Source organism: Chiloscyllium punctatum, chromosome 2 (assembly GCF_047496795.1).
Source record: "Chiloscyllium punctatum isolate Juve2018m chromosome 2, sChiPun1.3, whole genome shotgun sequence".
Classification (NCBI taxonomy): domain Eukaryota; kingdom Metazoa; phylum Chordata; class Chondrichthyes; order Orectolobiformes; family Hemiscylliidae; genus Chiloscyllium; species Chiloscyllium punctatum.
This window is the reverse complement of record NC_092740.1, coordinates 32,635,836-32,658,958: the sequence shown is the minus strand read 5'-3', so window position 1 is coordinate 32,658,958 and position 23,123 is coordinate 32,635,836. Positions and strand designations below refer to the sequence as shown.

The 23,123-nt window shown below is 42.1% G+C and overlaps 1 protein-coding gene across 3 annotated transcripts in view; it reads right to left on the bottom strand.

Moving 5' to 3' along the window:
* The window catches only part of LOC140495808 (cadherin-related family member 2-like), a 148,911-nt gene that overhangs the window by 95,330 nt on the left and 30,458 nt on the right, over nucleotides 1–23,123 (bottom strand). For all 3 annotated transcript variants that reach the window (XM_072594951.1, XM_072594959.1, XM_072594967.1), the window contains exons 14-17: nucleotides 6,253–6,417; nucleotides 6,101–6,165; nucleotides 3,309–3,555; nucleotides 736–975 (exon numbers count right to left, since the gene is read on the bottom strand). In XM_072594951.1, the coding sequence (XP_072451052.1) occupies nucleotides 736–975; nucleotides 3,309–3,555; nucleotides 6,101–6,165; nucleotides 6,253–6,417 (717 nt within the window). The remainder of the gene's footprint in view (nucleotides 1–735; nucleotides 976–3,308; nucleotides 3,556–6,100; nucleotides 6,166–6,252; nucleotides 6,418–23,123) is intronic.

Sequence of the window (23,123 nt, the reverse complement as noted above, 5' to 3'; positions counted from 1 at the left end):
GCAGGAATTAGCTGGCATTTGACTGGATTGCAAACTGGACAAGTATCCGTGCAATTCCAGTTTTGAGGATGAGAATCTGGACAAATTATTTCAGTCACTCAAACAGTTAATTCAGGATTAAAATGGAACATGCGTAATTCCCACATTAGTCCATGACCTCTCCCAACCATGGTTTCGGAGTTAGGGCAGGGAACAGCAAAAGCAACAGCCAGTTCCTCATCACTGAAGATTCTAATTGACATAAAATGGTTAGTGTCACCATGGAAACCATTGGCCATTTTTTCCAAGTTCCAGCTTCAGTAAATGGCCCAACCACTTTCCACCTGCACCTGCCCAAAATGGAATGAAAGCCCCAATTAATTTTCTGGCAACTAAGCGCAAAAAAAGTTTTTTTTTCTAATTTCTCTGGGGAGAGCTCTTTTCAAAAGAAAACTTTCTGAATTCTTACAGATGTGAGTCAACTTTGAAAAAGAAAGCCATTTGTTTAATCTTAGAGCCTGAGATTTGCTGGATGTTAATTGAGCTGTGGAATTTAAAAAGCATTTGCAGTGACCTGGACTTGAACAGGGTGTTAGCAAGGCAGCAGCCTTAAAGGTTAACAGTCAAACATCAAAAATGTGCTCCAGGACTGAGACTACTCAGAGCTATTACCATTGGAATTCCACTCAGACACTGTTAAAGTGACACTTCTATTAGAAAATGGAGAGAAAAGAAAATCACTGTTTCATGTCATACCTCCACTTTGATGACAACCTGTACTGTAGAGCTATGTGGAGGATTACCACAATCTCTGGCTTGCACAGTTAAATTGATAATTCCATTCAAAGAGTCATCCATGGATTCCCTGTCCAGTGGTTTGACTGCAGATATTATTCCAGTGGAACTATTCATTGTAAAATGCTTAACAGGATCCCCTTCAATGATTGAGTAAATAATGTTACTGTTCGGGGAGCCCTCCTGGTCCCTATCAAAAGCCTGTGAATGAGAAAAGTCCAAGAACAGTGAAGCAGTCACAGCCTTTCAGAAATGACATTTACTGGAAGTTGAAAGCTGATTAGTTAATGATTTGGATTTGTGTCAACTGTTGGCTAAAACAGCTGCATTGTATCTGGAGGCTAACAGCACTCCTGGTGATTTAATGGCTAAGTGTTCATTGATCTGAGCCAATTCAGCAAATGCGTTCAACCACCCTTGTGTGGAACCTCACCTTACCTGAAGATAGAGCTGTGTAATTATGTTGACAGTTCATATTGCATTGGACCAGAACCTGGTTCAAATTGGTGCTAGCAGTATAAGAGAAACAAAACCCTGATTCTGTTTTGTTAACAGCAGCATTCCCATTGAAAAGTAAATCATACAGGTAATAAAATGGCTATTGATTTGTTATCACTATACATTAACGTCCAAGATCAATTTTAACCCTTGGTGGATGAAACACATGATTTTCTTAAAATAACTAGCTCTTGTATATTGTTGCATTTTTGCCAAAAGTGTGACCATGTGAAGACATTTGAGGATTAGCTAAAGAGGTAAAGAGTAAGAAATAAGATGGAGCTGGAAACAAAAGGTATGGTGTATTATTATTCTGGTTCATGACTATTTTACTAGAGGGAGTGTTAGCTTACATTTTACCATTTTGAAAAAAAAAATCAAGGTTTCAAATATTTTCTGTAGGTTACTCCTGCCTTTTCTTTTCTTTAGGGAAGACATAGAGAAACATTGCTTGTGGGTCAGTCATAATTTTTGTTTAAACCAAAATAGCTGATACTTATGGAACAAAATAAGGGAAACCTCAACCAGGGGGCCAGGGTTAGCAGAGAGGTGGGTGGTCGGGAGTGGGAATGGATAGGGGGTGGCAGTTGCTAAGTATGTGAACAGGGGCATGGGGATTAGAAACAACTAAAACCTATAATATATCTTGTTGAAGCCATTCTCTGTTGCTGGCTCACTTACAGGCTCATTCAAACCATTCTAACTCACTTTGGAGATTTTCAGGATCAGTCCTTAACCAGCTGTCTGAGCAATAATGGATGAGAGGCTGGACAAACAATTAAAACAAAGGACTATCCCTTTAAATACAGGACAGTTGGTCACAGTGGTGTCAACATATTTTCACAACATGACCACTTGCATAGAAATGTTTGACCCTGGGTTCTGTGTCCAAGTGGGGTGAGGTGGAATATATCTATCTATGACCAGATTACAATGCTGATGAAATAGATTGCATTGGACAGTACACTCCAATGTTCTGAGTAAACACCTTAGACTGTTTACAGAATCATAGATTCCCTGCAGTGTGGAAGCAAGCCAGTTGCCCCTCTAGCCCACACATCCCCCTACTCTATCCCTGCATTTCCAATGGTTAATCCACCTAACCTGCATCTCCCATCACACTGGACAATTTAGCATGGCCAATCCACCTAACCTGCACCTCCCATAAAACTGGACAATTTAGCATGGCTAGTCCACCTAACCTGCACATCTTTGGACCGTGGGAGGAAACTGAAGGAAACCCATGCAGACACGGGAAGAATGGATAAACTTCACACAGGCAGATGACCAAGGGTTGAATCGAACCCAGGTCTCTGGCGCTGTGAGGCAGCAGCACAAACCACTGAGCCACCACGCCACCCCAAAATTGATTCTATGAGCTTAACTCTGCTGATGTTCAACAGTATGAATTGGGATTAGTCCATCCTGTATCAGAGAGGAATCTTTACATCAATTCTGTTTAGCTTATCTATGTGTCTCATGTAATGCCAGAACGAAGGGACCAAAACTCCTTCCTAACGGCCGAAATCCTTTGATCTTGATTCAAATCCCTATTTCTGACCCAGTTCAGACAAAGAGTTACCTAGCTACCTTCCCAGAACTTTTTGGGCTTGATGTCCTCAGTCTTGGGGTGGGATAGAGATGGGGCAGGGTCAGGTGCCTGGGTGGGGGCACGGGTGTTAGGGGTGTTTGGATGTCAGGAGGGTGTTGGATATCAGTGTCAAGTATAGGTCAAACTTTGGACAGGAACTGTGTGTGTATGTGTGTGTGTGTAATATATATATAACATACATATATAAATAGGTATACATTCAGTTTTATGGTTTGCCAGGAGTTAGAAGGCTTTAATCCACTTAAGTCTTCCTGGGCAACTATTCAGAAGTCAGTTGGAAACTTCCAGCTATCCAGAAGATTGGAACAGAGCTCTGCAATATTCCAGATATTCACATGGTGCCTTTTCCCTATGGACCTCAACGTCACGAACATGTCATGACCCATTCAAAAATAGAAACATTTCACTGGAATTTTCTTCATACCTGAACCTGGACAATATCTTTGATTACATTTTCCTTAATGAATCCAGTGTAACTATTTCTTTGGAAAATGGGTACTTCATCATTTGCGTCCGAGATGGAAACTTCTATCTGTACATTGGTTGCAAGTCCTCCACCATCTCTAGCTTGTAGTATTGCAAAAAACTGCTGTCTCTTCTCTCTGTCCAAGAACATTTTATTTTTCACAAAGAATGTCCCAAGATGTGGATCCACGTCAAACGTCTGCAATCTGTCATAATCAAAGCCAAATATAAACCATTATCTAACTTGTGATTCAGGAATAACATAAGAAATTGGAGATAGTGTAGGCTATCAGCCCTTTTTTTTGAGTCCGTTCTTCATTCATTCAGACCACGACTGATATTCTACCCTAAACCCACCTACCCACACAATCCCCATATTCCTTAATTCTCTCTGTATCAAAAGATCTATCAATTTCTGGCTTGAATATTCTTAATAAATAAGTGTCAGCAGCCCTGTGAAGTAATGATTCCAACCCATTTGTGATCTATTTCATTTACTGGTACTTTGATTTTCATTCTTAAATTTTTAGTAACACCTTTCAAATAAAAGGTATTGAATACATTTCAACTTCCAGTCCAATAGATTGTTTTGGCAGACAAGCAACTTGATCAGATTCAATTCTTCCATTTCCCACTGAATGGCCAATTGAGTGGAATTTCTTATGATGCTTAAGAACAGCTCCGGTAACCTGAATCTTGTGACTGAAATTAGCAGTTAACCATGTCACCTTTTAATATGCAAGAATCATTTTGCAACTCGGATCCTGCCTGTTCGAATGCAAGTAGAATCACAGAATGCTTACAGCACAGAAGGAGGCCATTTTCCTCTCCAGCTCTCCAAAACTGCATCATAACTTGGCGCCATTCTCCTGACCGTCATTCTCCTGTGCTTGTTCATTGTTTCTATTCAAATAAACATCTAATGCCCTTTTGAAGGCTTCAGTGAACCTGCCTCCACCAAAATTCCAGATTTGAGCCACTCCTTGTGTAAAAAGTTTCTTTTCTCGCATCACATTTGCTCCTTTTGCAAGTCAATGTTAAATCAGTGCTGTCTTGTTGTTGCTCCTCCTTCCTGACTTGCTGAGCTTGTTAAGTATTTAAATGCTTCAATGAGATCACCAGTTTATTTAAGTGTGCATTTTGTCCGCAAATCTCTTATGTTTCAATATTTGAATGGATGGTCTAACCAGACATAACCAGTTCTGAGGAAGGGTTACTTGACCCAAAATGTTAACTCTGATTTCTCTTTATGGATGCTGCCAGATGTACTAAGCTTTTCCAGCAATTTCTGTTTCTGTTTCAGATAGAATTCTAACCATCACATGTCCAATTTGAAGGTCAGGAGGATGTTCAAAGCATTCTGTCTTCAAATTTAATTTTTGAAATAACATCAGATCGAGCCAAGGTGGTCAGTTGGTACCAGTGCAAAAGTGGCACCACACCACCCATCTTTAGATGTGCAGCCTTATTCATTTACAGGATGTGGACATTGCTAGTAAGGCCAGCATTTATTACCTATCAATGTTCTGTACATTTCTGGTCTCCTTCCTATCGGAAGGATGTTGTGAAACTTGAAAGGGTTCTGAAAAGATTTACAACGGTATTGCCAGGATTGGAGGGTTTGAGCTATAGGGAGAGGCTGAACAGGCTGGGACTGTTTTCCCTGGAGCATCGGAGGCTGAGAGATGACCTTACAGAGGTTCATTAAATCATGAGGGGCATGGATAGGATAAATAGACAAGGTATTTTCCCTGGGTAAGGGAGTCAAGAACTAAAGGGCATTGGTTCAGAAATGGAGGGGTAAGACTTAAAAGGGACCTAAGGGGCAACCTTTTCACGAGAGGGTAGTGTTAATGAAATGAGCTTCCAAAGGAAGTGGTGGAGGCTGGTACAATTACAACATTTAAAAGGAATATGGATGGGTATATGAATAGGAAAGGTTTGGAGGAATACGGACCAAATGCTGACATATGGGTCTGGATTAGGTTAGGATGTCTGGTCAGCATGGATGAGTTGGACCGAAGGGTGTGTTTCTGTGCTGTACATCTCTATGACTCTATGTTGCTTTTGAGAAGGTGGACAGTGCGCCATCTCCTGGAATCACTGCAGTTTATTCAGTAAACCCAAGGGTGGGTATATTCTTGGTGCTCATTTCTGCAATTGCTTGACATAACTGTGTGGTTTGCTGGTCTACTTCAGAGATAATGAATAATCAGCCACATTTCTGTGGAACTGCAGTCATCTCAAGGCCAGACCAGCTATGGATGCCAGATATCCTCCTGATTGCACTATTGAAAAATTCACTGAGAAAACTCTCACTCCATTGCCTAAGAAAACCATTTATTCATCCAGTAATGGACTATTCGGTAGCAATTAAAAGAGGCTCAGACCATAACACAAAACAAAGAACAGTGAATGCTGGGGATGCAAAACAAACAAAAACAGACATCGCTGGGAAACTCAGCAGGTTTGACAGTGTCTGTGGAGAGAGAAACACAGTTAATGTTTTGAGTCCAGTGACCCATCATCAGAACTCATATATATCAATAGTATTATAAGTAACAGTGTTTTGTTAGTCATATCAAAATTGCTGGGAATATGGTCCTCTGTCCAGAAACATATTGTTACCATATCAAGATGTAGATACTTCCTTCCTCCTGACTTCTACAACACTTTGTAGAAATTAACAAAATTGGTAATTCAACCTCAGAATCAGAGTGAACAGCTACATCTAAAGATTAGGAAACTTACACGCTGTCAGATCCAAGAAGTTGATAGGTTATTCTGTGCAAATCTGAGCTATCAGCATCTGTAGCCTTTGTAAACATAAAGAGATCAATAAACAGATTGTATGTAAATGATTTTAAAATATATTTTAGTAAAATCTCCCTATAATTTCTTACAGTGATGCAAGTCACACTGTAGCCATTTGGACTATCTTCTGGGACTTCCAGTAGAAAATAATCTTGGTCAAATACAGGGCTGTTGTCATTTCTGTCTGTTATATCAACATGTACAATGGCAACAGAACTGAACATTTCTTGTGTCTCCATTTCAACAGCACAAATCTGAAAAAATAAAAATTGTACACTTTGATAAACTGTCATTCTAATTAAACAACTGAATAAAAATCATACCGTAACCAAAGTAGACCAATAACAATAGCTATTCTGGAGAAAATCTAACTACACATTGGTTGCAGTACTTAAGGAGGCCTTTTCCTGTTCACAGGACGCAGTGTATATCACTGGGGAGACAATTGTAGTAGCTGGAGGTTTACACTGTCGTCTTTAACCTAGTGTTTGGGCTATGGGAATGCTTTCCTCAACTTTCATTCCATCTACAGGCTTCTCTCATCTTTATAACCTTCTGCTTGTCTTATAACAGAACGACACAAATGCAGTTGTGTTCTCTTACACCACTCCTTCAGTCTCAACCCCTGCAATTATGGTCCCTACAATCTTCTGAGATTCCCCATTGCTCTTGTTCTGAACGTTTGAATTCCCTTCACTTCCTCCATTGTGTCCAATTGTCTAGTTTCTGCAACTCCCTCCCAAAAACTCTTACCTCTTGCTCTTCCATTAAGGTGTTCATCAATACCTACATCTGAATGGCCTCTCCTGACATCAACTTGCAGTGGGGAGTGGTTCATTAATTTTGTCTGATATTTTCTACTGTGAAATATTGCCTGTGGTTTTACTATGTTAATAATAATGACATTGTCAATCCAGTCTTAAAAACGTATAGTTAGCACTTAATTGCTGTCTGCAATGGCCAGACAAATCAATTGTTTCAAATTTCCAATCCTTTAGGAGTATTCAAAAATGTGGGGCATTTTGGAAAATCATAACAAGTGCATGTATCTCCACAGCTACTTCTTTTTGAACCTGAGGATGCAGCTCATCAGATCCTGAGGATCTTTCAACTCTAACATAAACATAAACCATAGTCGGCTGAAGGTTTTCTACTATAACGTATTAAAATTTTGCTTCCGTTCAGTAGGGATTTGAGAAGGAATTGAATGAGCTGTTTTATCAAATAAGGCAATTTTGTTTTCAAATGTGTTGTACAAAGTACATTGGCTATAAAACTATATTGTTTACATACCATTCAAATAAATGTTTGATATTGGAATTAACCAAGAGTTATTTTTAGATTTAAACAATTAATTTGCTATAAGTTGAAGGAACAATAAATCGCTTGCTTCAATACATTTTACAAAAATAAAAGTGGGTGGCATGGTGGCACAGTGGTTAGTACAGTGGTTAGTTCAATTCCCACTTCAGGCAACTGTCTGTGTGGAGTTCAGACATTCTCCCCATGTCTGTGTGGGTTTCCTCTGGGTGCTCTGGTTTCCTCCCACAGTCCAAAACTGTGCAGGTTAGGTGAATTTGCCGTGCTAAATTGCCTGTAGTGTTAGGTGAAGGGGTAAATGTAGGGGAATGGGTCTGGGTGGGTTGCTCTTTGGAGGGTCAGTGTGGACTTGTTGGGCTGAAGGGCCTGTTTCCACACTGTAAGTAATATCAGTGCCTACTGTCTGTGAGAGCAACTCATCTAGTCCCATGCTCCAAACTCTTCCCCCACAGCTGTGCCAAACTTTTCTCATCAAATAATTACTGAATTCCCTTTTGATGGCTTTCATTGAATCTGCTTCCATCAATTCCTAATCATCCCCTGCCGAGAAACGTTTTCCAAATGCTGCCTTTGTTTCTTTTGCCAATCCTCTAAAATGAGGGTCTCTGATAGTCAACCCTTCTACAGATGGAAACAGCTGCTCCTTATCTCCTCACGCAGGCCCCCCGTGATTTTGATCATTTATGTCAAATCTCATCTTAATCTTCTCTTCTCTTAGGAGAGTGGCCTCAGCATCTCCAATCCACTCATGAAACCAAATTGTCTTATCACTGGGACCATGCTAGTCAATCTTTTTTGCACTCTAAGTGCTTTCACATTCTTGATAAAAGTGTAGAATAAAATATTGTACAAGATAATCCTGTCACCATCCCAAATAGGACAGACATCAAACAGATTTAGCAATGTAAGGCTGGGTATCTATGACCTGCTGAGGGCCATCAACAGCAGTGGAATTGTATCAACCACAGTATGTCACTTTGTGGCTTGGCACGTCCTCTACTGTGCCATTACCATCAAGTCAACCTTGGTTGAGTAAAGAGTGCAGGAAGGCAAATCAGATGCAGTACCAGGCATACCTACAAAATAGGTGTCAACTTGATGAAGGTAAACAAGAACATAAAAATGTAAGAACATAGGGTTCCCCATGGTAGGCTCATTCATAAAGTCAGGAAGTATGGGATACAGGGAAATTTGGCTATCTGGATTCAGAACTGGCTGGCTGACAGAAGACAGAGAGTGGTTGTAGATGGGAAATGTTCTACCTGGAGGTCAGTCTTGAGTGGGGTCCCGCAGGGCTCTGTTCTTGGGCCTCTGCTCTTTGTAGTTTTTATAAATGACTTGGATGAGGAGGTTAAGGAGTGGGTTAGTAAATTTGCAGATGACACTAAGGTTGGAGGTGTCATCGATAGTATAGAGGGCTACTGCAGGCTGCAGCGTGACATAGACAGGATGAAGAGCTGGGCTGAGAACTGGCAGATGGAGTTCAACTTGGTTAAATGCAAAGTGATGCATTTTGGAAGGTTGAACTCGAATGCTGAATATTGGATTAAAGACAGGATTCTTAGCAGTGTGAAGGAATAGAGGGACTTTGGTGCGCAAGTACATAGATCCCTCAAAGTTGCTACCCAAGTGGAGAGGGTTGTTAAGAAAGCATATGCTGTTTTGGCTTTCATTAACAGAGGGATCGAATTTAAGAGCCACAAGGTTTTGCTGCAGCTCTACAAGTCCCTGGTGAGACCACACTTGGAATATTGTGTCCAGTTCTGGTTGCCCTACTATAGGAAAGATACAGAGGCTTTGGAGAGGGTGCAAAGAATGTTTACCAGGATGCTGCCTGGACTGGAGGGCTTGCCTTATGAAGAAAGGTCGAATAAGCTTGGACTTTTCTCTCTGGAGAGAAGGACAAAGAGAGGAGACCTGATCGAGGTATACAAGATAATGAGAGGAAAAGATAGAATCAAAGACTTTTTCCCAGGGCAGGATTGATTGGTACGAGAAGGAGACGTCAGAGGTAGGTTCTTTACGCAGAGAGTTGTGAATGCATGGAATGTTTTGCCAGCTGAGGTGGTGGAAGCAGAGTCATTGGGGACATTTAAGCGACTGCTGGACAAGCACATGGATAGCAGTGAGTTGAGGGGTGCGTAGGTTAAGTTACTATGTTTTACATAAGGATTAATTCTCAGCACAACATTGTGGGACAAAGGGCCTGTTCTGTGCTGTACTTTTCTATGTTCTATAAGAACTAAGAGTAGGAGTAGGCAATTAGGTCCCTCAAGCCTGCTTCACTCTTTAATGGGATCGTGGATGATCTCATCTCAGTCTTAGCTCCACTTTCCTGTACACTCCCCATAACCCTTTAACCCATTACTAGTTAAAAATCTGTCAATCTCCTCCTGTGTCCTGGCTTTCTCTGCCCTCTGGGTACTGAATTGTACAGATTCATGATCCTTTGAGGGAAATTATTCTTCCTCAGCTCTGCTTTAAATATGCCATCCCTTAGCCTAACACCTCTTGCTCTATATTGCCCTACAAGAGGAAGCATCCATTCTCTGCTTTCTTTGTCAATCCCCTTTAGCATTCCCTTCCCATCTCAGGCGACTGTGTGGAATTTGCACATTCTCCCCATGTCTGTGTGGGTTTCCTCTGGGTGCTCCGGTTTCCTCCCACAATCCAAAGATGTGCAGGTCAGGTGGACTGGCCATGCTAAATTGCCCACAGTGTTCAGGGAGGTATAAGTTAGGTGCATTAGTCAAGGGTAAATATAGGGTAGGTGAATGGATCTGGATGGGTTACTCTTTGGAAGGTTGGTGTGGACTTGTTGGGCCGAAGAGCCTGTTTCCATACTGTATCAGTATTATATCCCCTCTCACCTTTCTAATACTATTTATCAGAAACTTGCCTGAACCAGACATATAAATACCTAGGCTATAATAACAGGTCAGAGGTTGAAAACCTTTTGATAAATAATTCAATTTCTCACTTCTCAAAGCCTCTGCATCATATTCGTGACACGTGACGCATATGATGGGCAACATTCCACTGGTCTGAATGAATGCAGCTTTAACAACACTCATGAAGCTCAACATATTCCACAATGAAGCAGCCTGACTGATTGGTAGCCCAAACACTGCCTTCAATATTCACCCCCTTCATCAGCAGCAGCACAGTAGCAGCAATGTGTACCATCAACAAGGTACACTTTAGTAACTAATCAAGACTCTGCTGAGAGCACCTTACAAACCCATGATCTGTTGGAAATCTATGTGAAACAACTTAAACTCAGAAATTGGGCAAAAATGATTTCTAGCTAAATAAAAAAGCCATAGAACTACTGATGGTCGAATACCCTTACTCCCACTCTTCCCTCCCACAACAGCGATAGGGTCCCTCTTGTCCTTACCTACCATCCCACCTATATCCACCTCCAAAGGATCATCAGTTACCATTTCCGCCAACTCCAGTGGAATGCCACCAACAGACACATACCCTCCTCTCCACTGTCAACCTTTTGCAGGGACTGTGCCCTCCGAGACACCCTGGTCCATGCCTCCTCCATTCCTAACACCTCCCCACATTGCAGTGGATATTGCAGAAGGTGTAACACTTGCCTGCTTATTTTCTCCCCTCAGTATCTAAGGGCCAAATGCACCTTCCAGGTGAAGTAGTGCTTTACCTGCACTTCACTTAATCTAGTCGAATGTATTCGTTGCTCACAATGTGGTCTCCTCTACACTGGGTAAATAAAGCATAGACTGGGTGACCTCTGTCGGCAAAAACGAATCTGATCTTCTGAGTGCCTGCTACTTCAACACACTACTGTGTTTGCTGATCAACGTGACAGAATCTCTGTCTCGGGCTTGCTCCAGTGCTCCAGAGAAGCTCAGTGCAAGATGGAAAAACAACATCTGATTTTCTGCTTGTGAACTCTGCAACCTTCTGGACTCAATAACGAGTGCAATAATTTTAAGGTCTGAGGACCTTCTCCCAACTCCTTAACCTAAACTCCACACACCAGGCCCTGTCATCACTATTAACCTATTGTCCACCACTAACAATCCCCATTTTAGCAGCTATCCATCCCCCCAGGCTGACCTCTACCTATTCCTTTGCCTGCCAAACTACTCTATCTGGGTTCCATCTTCACCTAACATTTTCTCTTTCTCCCTGTCTCCCCACCCTCCTCTAGAATATATACCAACCTTTTCCTAGCTACAATCAATTCTGAAGAAAGGTCACTGGACCTGAAAGATTATCTTTGCGTTCTATTCACAGATGCTGCTAGACCTGCTGTGGTTTTCCAGAATTTTCTGTTTTATTTTATGATATCCAGCTAAATGTCCTTGTAAAAAAGAGCTTTCCCTTGCTTTTCCTGCAAATATGTAAGTAAGAATAAAGAATTCCATCCCTAAGGACATTGTTGGTCAATGTTAGAACTCTCAAAATTACATTGATTTCATGCCATGCACCTGAATTTTGCAAACTTAACAATTAATTACCACACAAGTCCTCAGTAATTTAGTTCATCATATTTATTCTGTTTTCTTAACTCCAATGGACCAATTAAATTAATGAACATCAACGTAATTAGTTTTTGCTGGAACAACATCAAACTGAAAAGGCATGCTACTGTAATGAAAATAGTTGCACAAGCAATAAAACAGACACCCATTGTGTGTTTAGCCTGTTGAACTGTGCTGAGCACAAATCAGGCCATTGAAGTGTATCAGATATACCAAGGACAGACATTAGTGAAGGGATCAATTCACAAAAAGGCAATGTGGAGAAATCCTAAAAGAATTTGGAAGACAGCACATCAAGGTGGTTTCAAAATTGCTTGTAAACACCAAAGTTGCATAGGTTCTTTGAATCTTCGCAATTATTGGTAACTGCACTATTGTAAAGTTTCAGAAGTTTTACAGGATAGTGTTTAAGAAAAATCCTGACAATCTCACATAGTAGTTGCAACTTCACAAATAGACGGTGTTGAAACTTCTCTGCAAACATCAAACCCATCACAACCCTACCTTTCCTCTCCATTATTCCAGCTTTTCACATTGCAATAGCTCAACCTGAAATCAGGATTCTGCTCCGACAAGGTGAACATAGAACATACAACATAGAACAATACAGCGCAGAACAGGCCCTTTGGCCCTCGATGTTGCATCGACCTGTGAACTAATCTAAGCCCATCACCCTACACTATCCCATCATCATCCTCGTGCTTATCCAAAGACTGTTTAACTGCCCCTAATGTGGCTGAGTTAACTACATTGGCAGGCATGGCATTCTATGCCCTTACCACTCTCTGAGTAAAAAACCTGCCTCTTACATCTGTCTTAAATCTATCACCCCTCAATTTGTTGTAATGCCTCCTTGTACAAGCCAACATCATCATCCTCGGAAAAAGACTCTCACTGTCCATCCTATCTAATCCTCTGATCATCTTGTATATCTCTATCAAATCCCCTCTTAGCCTTCTTCTCTCCAATGAGAACAGACCCAAGTCTCTCAGCCTTTCCTCATAAGACCTTCCCTCCAGACCAGACAACATCCTGGTAAATCTCCTCTGCACCTTTTCCAATGCTTCCACATCCTTCCTGTGATGGGGCAACTAGAAGTGTACACAATATCCCAAGTGAGGCCGCACTAGCGTTTTGTACAGTTGCAACATGACATCATGGCTCCAGAACTCAACCCCTCTACCAATAAAACCTAACACACTGTATGTCTTCTTAACAGCACTATCCACCTGGGTGGCAACTTTCAGGGATCTATGTACATGGACTCCAAGATCCCTCTGCACATCCACACTACCAAGAATCTTTCCATTGACCAGTACTCTGTCTTCCTGTTATTCTTTCCAAAATGAATCACCTCACATTTAACTGCATTGAACTGCCAGTCTCTAACCCAAACTGCTGAGTTTTTCTTGCAGTTTCTGTTTTTGTGATGCATAAGAGCTTCATGTGAAAGGAATAGAGAGTTTAGGTGGAAGGGTGTTGTCTACTGGATCTTTCAGGAATCGACAGCATGAGTTGCTAAAGGTCCATTCTTCCTACATTAGCTTAGTTTGCTTCCGGGTGCTCTGGTTGCTTCCCACAATCCAAAGCAGGTCAGGTGAATTGGCTACGCTAAATTGCCCATAGTGCATTAGTCAGGGGTGATGGTAAGGGATTGGGTCTGTGTGGGTTAAATCAGAGGGTGGATGTGGAGTTGTTGGGCCAAATGGCCTGTTTCCACACTCTCGGGATTCTATGACTTCTATGAAATCACCCTCAATCCCATGCCTCCGCATTTTCTCCAACAGCCTACCATGTGGAACCATATCAAAGACTTTACTGAAGTCCATGTACACCACATCAACTGCCCTCCCCTCATCCACATGCTTGATCACCTTATCAAAAAACTCAATGAGGTTTGTGAGACACGATCTGCCCTTGACGAAACCATTTTGACTATCTGCAATCAAATTATTGCCTAATAAATGATTATAAATCCTCTCTCTTATAATCCTTTCCAAAACCTTTCCTACAACAGACGTAAGGCTTACTGGCCTATAATTACCTAGGTCATCTCTGCTGCCCTTCTTGAATAAGGGCACATTTGCAAGCCTCCAGTCCTCTGGTACTAAACCAGTAGACAATGATGACTCAAAGATCTAGGCCAAAGGCTCCACCATCTCCTCCTTGGCTTCCCAGAGAATCCTCGGATAAATCCCATCTGGCCCAGGGGACTTATTTACATTCACACCTTCTAGAATTGATAACACCTCCTCCTTACTAACCTCAATCTTTTCTAGTCTATTAGCCCATATCTCAGTCTTCTCCTCTACAATATTCTCCTTTTCCTGAGTGAAAACAGATGAGAAATATTCGTTTAGCACCTCTACGATCTCCACATGGTCTAGACACAACTTCCCACACAACTCTTCTGCTTAATAAGAGATACAATTTCTTTAGTAAACCATGGTTCCCTTACTTTCTCACTCCCTCCCTGCCTGATAGTGACATACCTATCAAGGACATGCAATATCTGTTCCTTAAGCCAGCTCCACATTTTGATTGTCCCCATCCCTTGCATTTTGCTACCCCATTCTATGCCTCCTAAGTCTTGCCTAATCATGTGATATTGCCCTTCCCCCCCATCTATAACTCTTGCCCTGTAGCATGTACCTATCCATTTCCATTGTAAACTAAACGTAACTGAATTATGGTCACTCTCTCCAAAGTGCTCACCTACAACTAAGTCAAACAACTAGCTTAGTTCTTTACCAAGCACCAGATCCAGTGTGGCCTCCCCTCTTGTCGGCCCTTCAACATACCGTGTCAGGACACCCTCCTGCACGCAGTGGACATAAACTGATCCATCCGACATACTAGAGTTATAATATTTCCAGTCAATGTTGGGGAAGTTAAAGTCCCCATAATAACCACCGTGTTCGTTTCACTCCTACCCAGAATCGTTTTGCCAATCCTCTCCTCCACATCCCTGGAACTTTGCGGAGGCCTATAAAAAACTCCCAGCAGTGTGACCTCTCCTCTTCTCTCCTGTTTCTAACCTCAGCCCATACCACCTCAGTAAACGAGTCCTCGTCAAAAGGCCACCTTTCAGCTACCGTTATACTATCCTTGGCTAACAAAGCCACACCTCCCCCTGTCTTAATGAAAGGTCTAAACCCTGGAACCTGCAACATTCATTCCTGATCCTGCTCTATCCATGTCTCCGAAATTGCCACAATATCGAAGTTCCAGGTACCCATCCATGCTGCAAGCTCACCAACCTTATTCTGGATACACCTGGCATTGAAGTAGACACACTTCAAACCAGCTTGCTATCTGCCAGCACACTCCTGTGTCCATGTTCTCCCTACTCACATCCTCTTGTGCACTGAAACTATACCACAGGTTCCCACCCCCTTGTTGAGCTAGTTTAAACCCACCCAAATAGAGCCAGCAAATTTGTAGAGGTCCCACCTTTGCCAGAATGAGCTCCAATTATCCATATACGTGAAACCCTCCCTCTTGCACCACATATTTAGCTGATATCTCTCCCTGTATCTCACCTCACTATTCCATGGCACAGGTAATAAACCAGAGATAACAACTCTGTATGTTTTAGCTCCCTGAAATCCTGCCTTACATCCCTATCCCTCTTTCTACCCATGTCGTTGGTACCTATATGGACCATGACTTGGGGCTGGTCACCCTCTCCCTTCAGGACCCCAGGTGCACTTATCAATATAATCCTCAACCCCATTGTGACCTTTGGCATCACCAATTTGCTCCAGTCTTATCTAATCATTGCTAGAGCTTTTCTAGAAATGGCTTGTCTTTCAATTCTGAGATGATTCTGTCTAGAGTTCCCGAAGGTTCACATCTACATTTCACCCTTTGCAGACATCTGCAGACATAGTTTGATTTCTGTCTGTGAGCTGATGCCTGCCTGTACTACCTTTTTGCCATTTTCTTTGGCTTCCCCACTGCCTCTGTTGCTGTGGGTTGGTATGAATGGGTGCAATCCACCTCATTGGTAACGCTGCTGGATTAGCAACTTAGAGGCACAGCCCAATGCTCAGATTTCACCATGGCAGCTGGTGGAATTAAAATTCAATCCACTTACCTGCCCTAAACATGTGTCTGAGCAGGTTGATTAATATTATCTAAACCTTCACCACACAATTAGTCTCAGTCAGGGTAACAATGACATGCTATAGTTCTAGAGGGATCCAAAAGGGGATGGATTTGTCCCATTGCCATCAAGAGGCAAACTAATGGGCATGCCCAGAAGAAATGGCGAAAGAAGGGCTGGATTTGTCTTCTATGAGAACTGCTCCTTGTCTATCCTACCAGTCAAAAAGCAGATTTTTCTTATGTATGCCTTAGTGGGAGACACCTACTATGTCCCAACAGCATCCTCGGGGTATCAAAAAGAATGGACATAGTGCATTCTATATGGAAAGAACATGGCTATTAGCAATATTTCTTCTGATTTAACCATTAGCCACCAAATTTAGTTTAAGCCAGAAACTGATGAGAAACTGCACATAGCTATCTGTCCACCCAGATGATATAAATGAGGATTTGGCAGTTTGGAGCCATGGAACTTTCAACTATTCCACATTTCATCGCAGACTGGATGAAGATCATTTTTGAGGCAAAGAAAGTTGTCCATAAATGGGCCATGCACAAGAAGGAGATTAAAACTCAAGCAGAAGAGGCAAGTGGAGACTTGCAGACTCCAAGTTTCTGCAGTAAAATTTGGAATTGGGGACTGGACATTCAAATCCATCCGTTGATCAGAATTGTGTCTCATGTGATTGTTGTACTGCAATTTGTGATACATATCAGTGTAATAGTCTTGTTTCATTTGTTAAAACAGAATGTTAAGAAATGAAAGGAACTGACACCAGGGATTGGTCTCAGATACCAAATGATAGCTGGTATAGAAGAGGGTTTGTCATGACTGCTGACTATAGGCTATAAATAATCTAGACATGGTTAGTTGGCAGTATTTCTTATTAGGTTGGTAAAAACAATGACTGCAGATGCTGGAAACCAGATTCTGGATTAGTGGTGCTGAAAGCGTACAACAGTTCAGGCAGCATCCAAGGAGCTTCGAAATCGACATTTCGGGCAAAAGCCCTTCGTCAGGAATAAAGCCATGGAGGGCTTTTGCCCGAAATGTCGATTTTGAAGCTCCTTGGATGCTGCCTGCTGTGCTCTTCCAGCACCACTAATCCAGAAGTATTTCTTATTATTTGTTCATCATCATTTGTATTGATATTAAGATGTGCAAAGTGTAAAACAATGTATTTGTCACAGAACAAAAAGAAAATGAGTAAGATATTGTAAACTGATCTGTAACTTTGTTTACATTTATGACTAGATTTTTGATAAGTACAATGATCCAAATGGCATTTCAAATAACAGAAATGAAATAATGCTTTGCTGACAGTACTTTACTGTAAAGGGAGTAACGCTCACCACTGTCTGGAGGTGCCCGGTAGGATGTAGCAAACCTAGTTGGGATGATCCTCAGATAAACCTTTGGATCAAAAGGAGGGAGATGTTGGAAGTGGCTGAAGATAACAGGAACTGACAAGATGCTTGACAATGGGCTGTTATGTGAATGGAATTACGCTGAATCATTCAGATTCGCTAAGAGCTAAGATTGCAGGAAATCAGTTACTGCTGTCACTACCCAATAAAGATAAAACATTCAGGATTGGTCACAGACTCAGATAATTCCAAATAAGGCGAACGCTTGGCACAGAGAGATGTGTACAAAGCATCCTAGAAAACCCCTGATTTTTCAGCAGAACTTTGAAGAATAACACTGCAAGAGGTCTGAAGGCAAGGTGAAGACATTGAGAAGGGTTTCCTGCCTGGTCACTACTAACTCTCCCAAGTAATAATGTTTGGGGTTAGTTACAGAACCCAGCATACTTAAAAGTGCGTGTTATTCATTTAAGTATGTAATAAATTAACAGAGCTTTATAGAGCTCTAAGTATCTCTGCTGTATCTTGATCTATGTATATACTGTTGTCTTTGAGAGACAGGAAACACTAGCAAAACCAAAGCCATTGTTTTCCCTCCATAAAGTCCCTTGCCTAGCTATCAAATCCATTCCTTTTTGTAAAGTCTTAGCATAACTTCTGATGCCTCGGTTAGGATCCCAAATGGTTTCATAACAGTCATCTCAACTTGTCCATCCCAGCTTCAAAGATTTATGATAACCCACCCTCTGGGGTTCATTGCTTCTGCATCACAGTGAAAATTGTGCCATATAGTTTATATTGCTCTTCCTCAGTCTTCCTAACAAAATTCATCACCACGTATTCATCCAAATTAAATTTCACCAGCCAGCTCTGTGCTCAGTTCACTGATCCATGCCCCCTAGGATCTGTTTCTATCCATCTCTTTGTGAACTTTGGGCTAGATGTTAAGGAGCATTGTAAATCTTGACCCTTCCTAACAGCTGGCAGCCTGCCAAGTTGAAACTCAGCTGTCCAGGAACCGTGTTACACCGGCAGCAACTTTATTTGTTTCAGAAATGAACATCCATTCCCATCCTGAAAGAGGTTCTGCCCAAGAGAGCTGGCAGCCATGTCTGGGATCATAGCCAGAACCCCAAACGAAGATAGGATAGGATTCCAGCTTAAAGGGAAGTCAGGAGATTTTTGGACTGGCCAGGCTGGCAGACTGCAGCTGGGGTTGGGGGGGGGGTGGTTGGGTGGGGTTGTGAGGGTGGGGGAAGGGGTTTTGTTGAAGTCTGAGAGATTGGCTCCAAGGAAGAGATAAAGTGAGAGATACAACCTCAGAACAGGTACTCCAATGGGCAAAAACCACCTCAACAGCAACCCAAGCTGTCAGAGTACCTGCCTTATCCTTGCATGTGCCAAATAGTAGTGAATCCCCTGGTCACAAGGGCCTCAATAGGACTATATATAGATGAATTGCGTGATGCCCTCCCTGCCCTTTTGTAACACAGGAGCCAGGTTGGAGGTGAGTGGGAAAGCCAACCACTTGATTTCATGAGCCCCCCTAACCATGAAATTAACAGAGTAGTCAAACACAGTCATACCCTACTGAGTTTTGTTTCATGGTTGTTACAAAGCTGTTTTCCCCTTTAAGCAGAATGTAAAAATACTAGCTATCTGATCATCAAAACCAGCAAACTAAAGCAAACAAACACAATTGTCTTGATGAAACAAGCAATTATGCGCATGTAAGGCTTAGGAGTGAAGCTGCACTAGCAGAGGCAGCCCTGGGAGTACAAAAATGTGCATCGTTTCTCCAGAGTATGGATGGTCAGTTGCTGGAGTCCAACAAGGGAATGGGTGGTAGAGAATTGGTTCAGCAAAGTAAAAACTAAAAGCTTGACTGTTGGAAGTCAGAAATAGAAAAACAGAAAAATGCCAGTTGAAGCAATACTGAACTTGAACAAGGTATTAGTTGGACCCAAAGTTGAAGTATTGAATGCAGTTTGGGCATCAAATTATATAAAAACTATAATAATGGGTGTAAATAAGTATTTGGGAGAACAGCACTTGAGTGTTATTGAAAAAAGAGTATTCTTTTTCGGCTTTTCATCTTGCCTCATCAATACAATTGACAAGTAGTGTCAAAACACAGGGTAATTAACAATATATTGTAGGAGAGTAAAGTATTGATTAGTTGACAAGTGGACTCTGATTAGCAGAGGCATCACCAATTGATGATGGCTGAGAGTTAACTGCCAAAATTTGTATATGTTTTAAACCAGACAAGTTAACTATGGTCAATGAAGAAATGGACTGAAGAAATGAACCAGAGAATATGATCACCTATTTTGTTAAGTTGAAAGAGGCACAGTGTGTGTACATGTTCTTGTTGTCTGCACAGGACAGGACCTTATGTACTAAGACATGTAGCTTTCAGTAGATGCAAGTATACCACAGTGTGAGCCTGATTGACAATCCTAAATTAGTACATGTCGTCCAATCGCAAAAATCACTGTGTTGTGGGTTTCATCGGTATGGGCTAGTCAGTTATTGTCAGTACGTTACTCGTTGCAAACTGTCTTCAGTGGATCAAAACCTTGGAACTCACTCTCTCTCTCTCTAACAGCCTGATGGGTGTCCTTATCCACATGGAATGCTGCAGCTCAGGAAGGTGACTCATCATCACCTTCTCAAGGGCGATCACTGATGGGCAATAACTAGTGTTGCTAGCATCCACAATTAATACACATTATCACATGGTTATTGTGGGACCTTGCTGTGTACAATTTGTTTTGTACATTACCAACAGAGGGACTACATATCAAAAGGGCTTTGTGAAGTGCAAAATACTTTGAGTTATCCTGAGATCATAAAAAGGGACAATATAAATGCAAGGTGTTCCTATTTTCCTCTACCATCAATGCTTCTTTCATGAGAAAAGCATGTCAGTCCCATGTTCTGTAAGCAAATCATACTTGGCTTACCGTCAAAGTCTATGAACTGTTCCATCTATTTGGAATGTAACAGTGAGTCTGGAAGATGGAGTAGCATTTTGGGAATTTGTGGTTATACACATTTATGTAATTGTGGTCTAGAGCGCTGTATGGGCGAGCTAATTCTTTGGCTCTCTTCCATCTATTACTGTTCACCCCTCCAATAGTGCAAGGTCTGACCCTTGCTTGTGGTTTCTTCTTCATTTTCCACATGTTGGCAAAGGATATTGGCTCCAGTCTCCAGCATTTCCTGCTCACTGCCAATATTTTAGTCCCTGATGTAACTTATGTTTTTTTCCCTCTGCTCACCGCCTCATGCTAGGCCCCAAGACAAACCTCCTGTTAACACAGAGACAGGGTCAGAAAGCAAATGAAAAAACTTTCAAGGGAGAGAAAATGTAGAAAAAGAATTAGTAGGAAAGTAATTGCAGAGTGGTGCAGAAATTTTTAATTTCTGGGCTGAAGTATCTTTTCAGAAAAAGTCCTAGGATTGTTGAGGGGCCCAGGCCACAGTTACATGTGGCTGGTGTGGGTCTTGCGTGGGGGACATCATCTGACAGGGGAGACAAACATGTTGGAAGTATGGAACAGAAACAGAAATTGCTGGAAAAGCTCAACAGATCTGGCAGCGTCTGTGAAGAGAAATCAGGGTTAACGCTTCAGATCCAGTGACCCTTACAGCCTCAGGTAGCTCATGCGTATTTCTGTGCATTGGCTTTCAGCAGGCACTGTATTACACGATTTGAGGTCCTTGGATTGGGCACTATGTCTCTTTGAAAGAGTTTGTGGCCACACAACTGGCCACACTCCCACTGGCCATTTGCAGCATATGCCTGGACTGAGTGCTTATAAGGCCCACCTCCCCCTTTCACTATTTAATATATCTGATTAAAAGGCATTAACAAAGCTGACAGACAGGGAATCAAATTTCAGGAACAATGGTCGTGACTGGGATTTCTATCTTTTTGTATAAAGCCATCAGAAATTAGGTAAAGCATAAACTTTTCCACTTTTTCCTGAGGTTACTTTGTTAAATAAAATTTAAGTGACGACAATCACAGCATGTTGCATGAATCCTGGTGTGAACGGGTTGTCCATGAGCATAGATTGAGTAGACTGGGCCTGTAACCTGGAACCTAGAAGAATGAGTGGTGAATTCCTTGAAAACGTATTCTGTTCTCAAGGGGTTTTGTTTTATACTTTTTTACTTTATGTCTCAGACTTATGCAGCAACAACATTTAGGGGAAGTGGTGACACAGCAGTTATGTCATTGGACTAGAGAAAGCTGGATGTTCAAGTGCATGAAACTCAGAGGGTAAGTGTGCAGGTACAGCAAGTAATCAGGAAAGCTAATAAAATGTTTTATTGCAAGGGGAATTGAATGTAAGCGTAAGGATACTATGCTTTAAGGATAATCTCTGCAATATAATGTCATACAGTCATAGAGATGTACAGCACGGAAACAGACTCTTTGATCCAACTCATCCATGCCAACCAGATATCTGAAATTAATCTCGTCTCATTTGCCAGCACTTGACCCATATCCCTCTAGAGTCAAGATTAGAGTAGTGCTGGAAAAGCACAGCAGGTCAGGCAGCATCCGAGGAGCAGGAAAATTGATATTTTGGGCAAAAGCCCTTCATCAGGAATACAGGCAGGGTGCCTGAAGGGTGGAGAGATAAATGAAAGGAGGGTGGCAGTGGGGAGAAAGTAGCATAGAGTACAATAGGTTAGTGGGGGAGGGGATGAAGGTGATAGGCCAGGGAGGAGGGTGGAGAGGATGGGTGGAAAAGAAGATTGGCAGGTACGACAGGTCATGAGGATGGTGCTGAGCTGGAAGTTTGGAACTGGGGTGAGGTGGGGGGAAGGGGAAATGAGGAAACTGTTGAAGTCCACATTGATGCCCTGGGATTGAAGTGTTTCGAGGCAGAAGATGAGGCGTTCTTCCTCCAGGCGTCGGATGGTGAGGGAGCGGCGGTGAAGGAGGCCCAGGACCTCCATGTCCTCGGCAGAGTGGGAGAGGGAGTTGAAATGTTGGACCACGGGGCGGTGTGGTTGATTGGTGCGGGTGCCCCAGAGATGTTCCCTAAAGCACTTCACAAGGAGGCATCCAGTCTCCCCAATGTAGAGGAGACCGCATCGGGAGCAACGGATACAATAAATGATATTGATGGATGTGCAGGTAAAACTTTGATGGATGTGGAAGGCTCCATTAGGGCCTTGGATAGAGGTGAGGGAGGAGGTGTGGGCGCAGGTTTTGCAATTCCTGCGGTGGTAGGGGAAGGTGCCAGGACGGGAGGGTGGGTTGTATATGCCTCTTATCGTTTTGTAGACCTCTATTAGGTTGGCCCCTCAACTACCAGCTTTCCAGTGAAAACAATCCAAGTTTATCCAACCTCTCCTTGTACCTAAAATCCTCCAGACCAGGCAACATCCTGGTAAACCTTCTCTGCAAGCTCTCCAAAGCATTCACGTCCTTCTGGCGGTGTGGCAACCAGAACACAATATTCCAAATGTGGCCTCACTGAAGTTTTATACAGCTAAAACATCACTTGCCAACTTTTATTAACAACAAAACAGAAGTTTCTGGAAAAGCTCAGCAGATCTGGCAACACCTGCAAAGAGAAATCAAAGTTAATGTTTCGGGTGCAGTGACCCTTCCT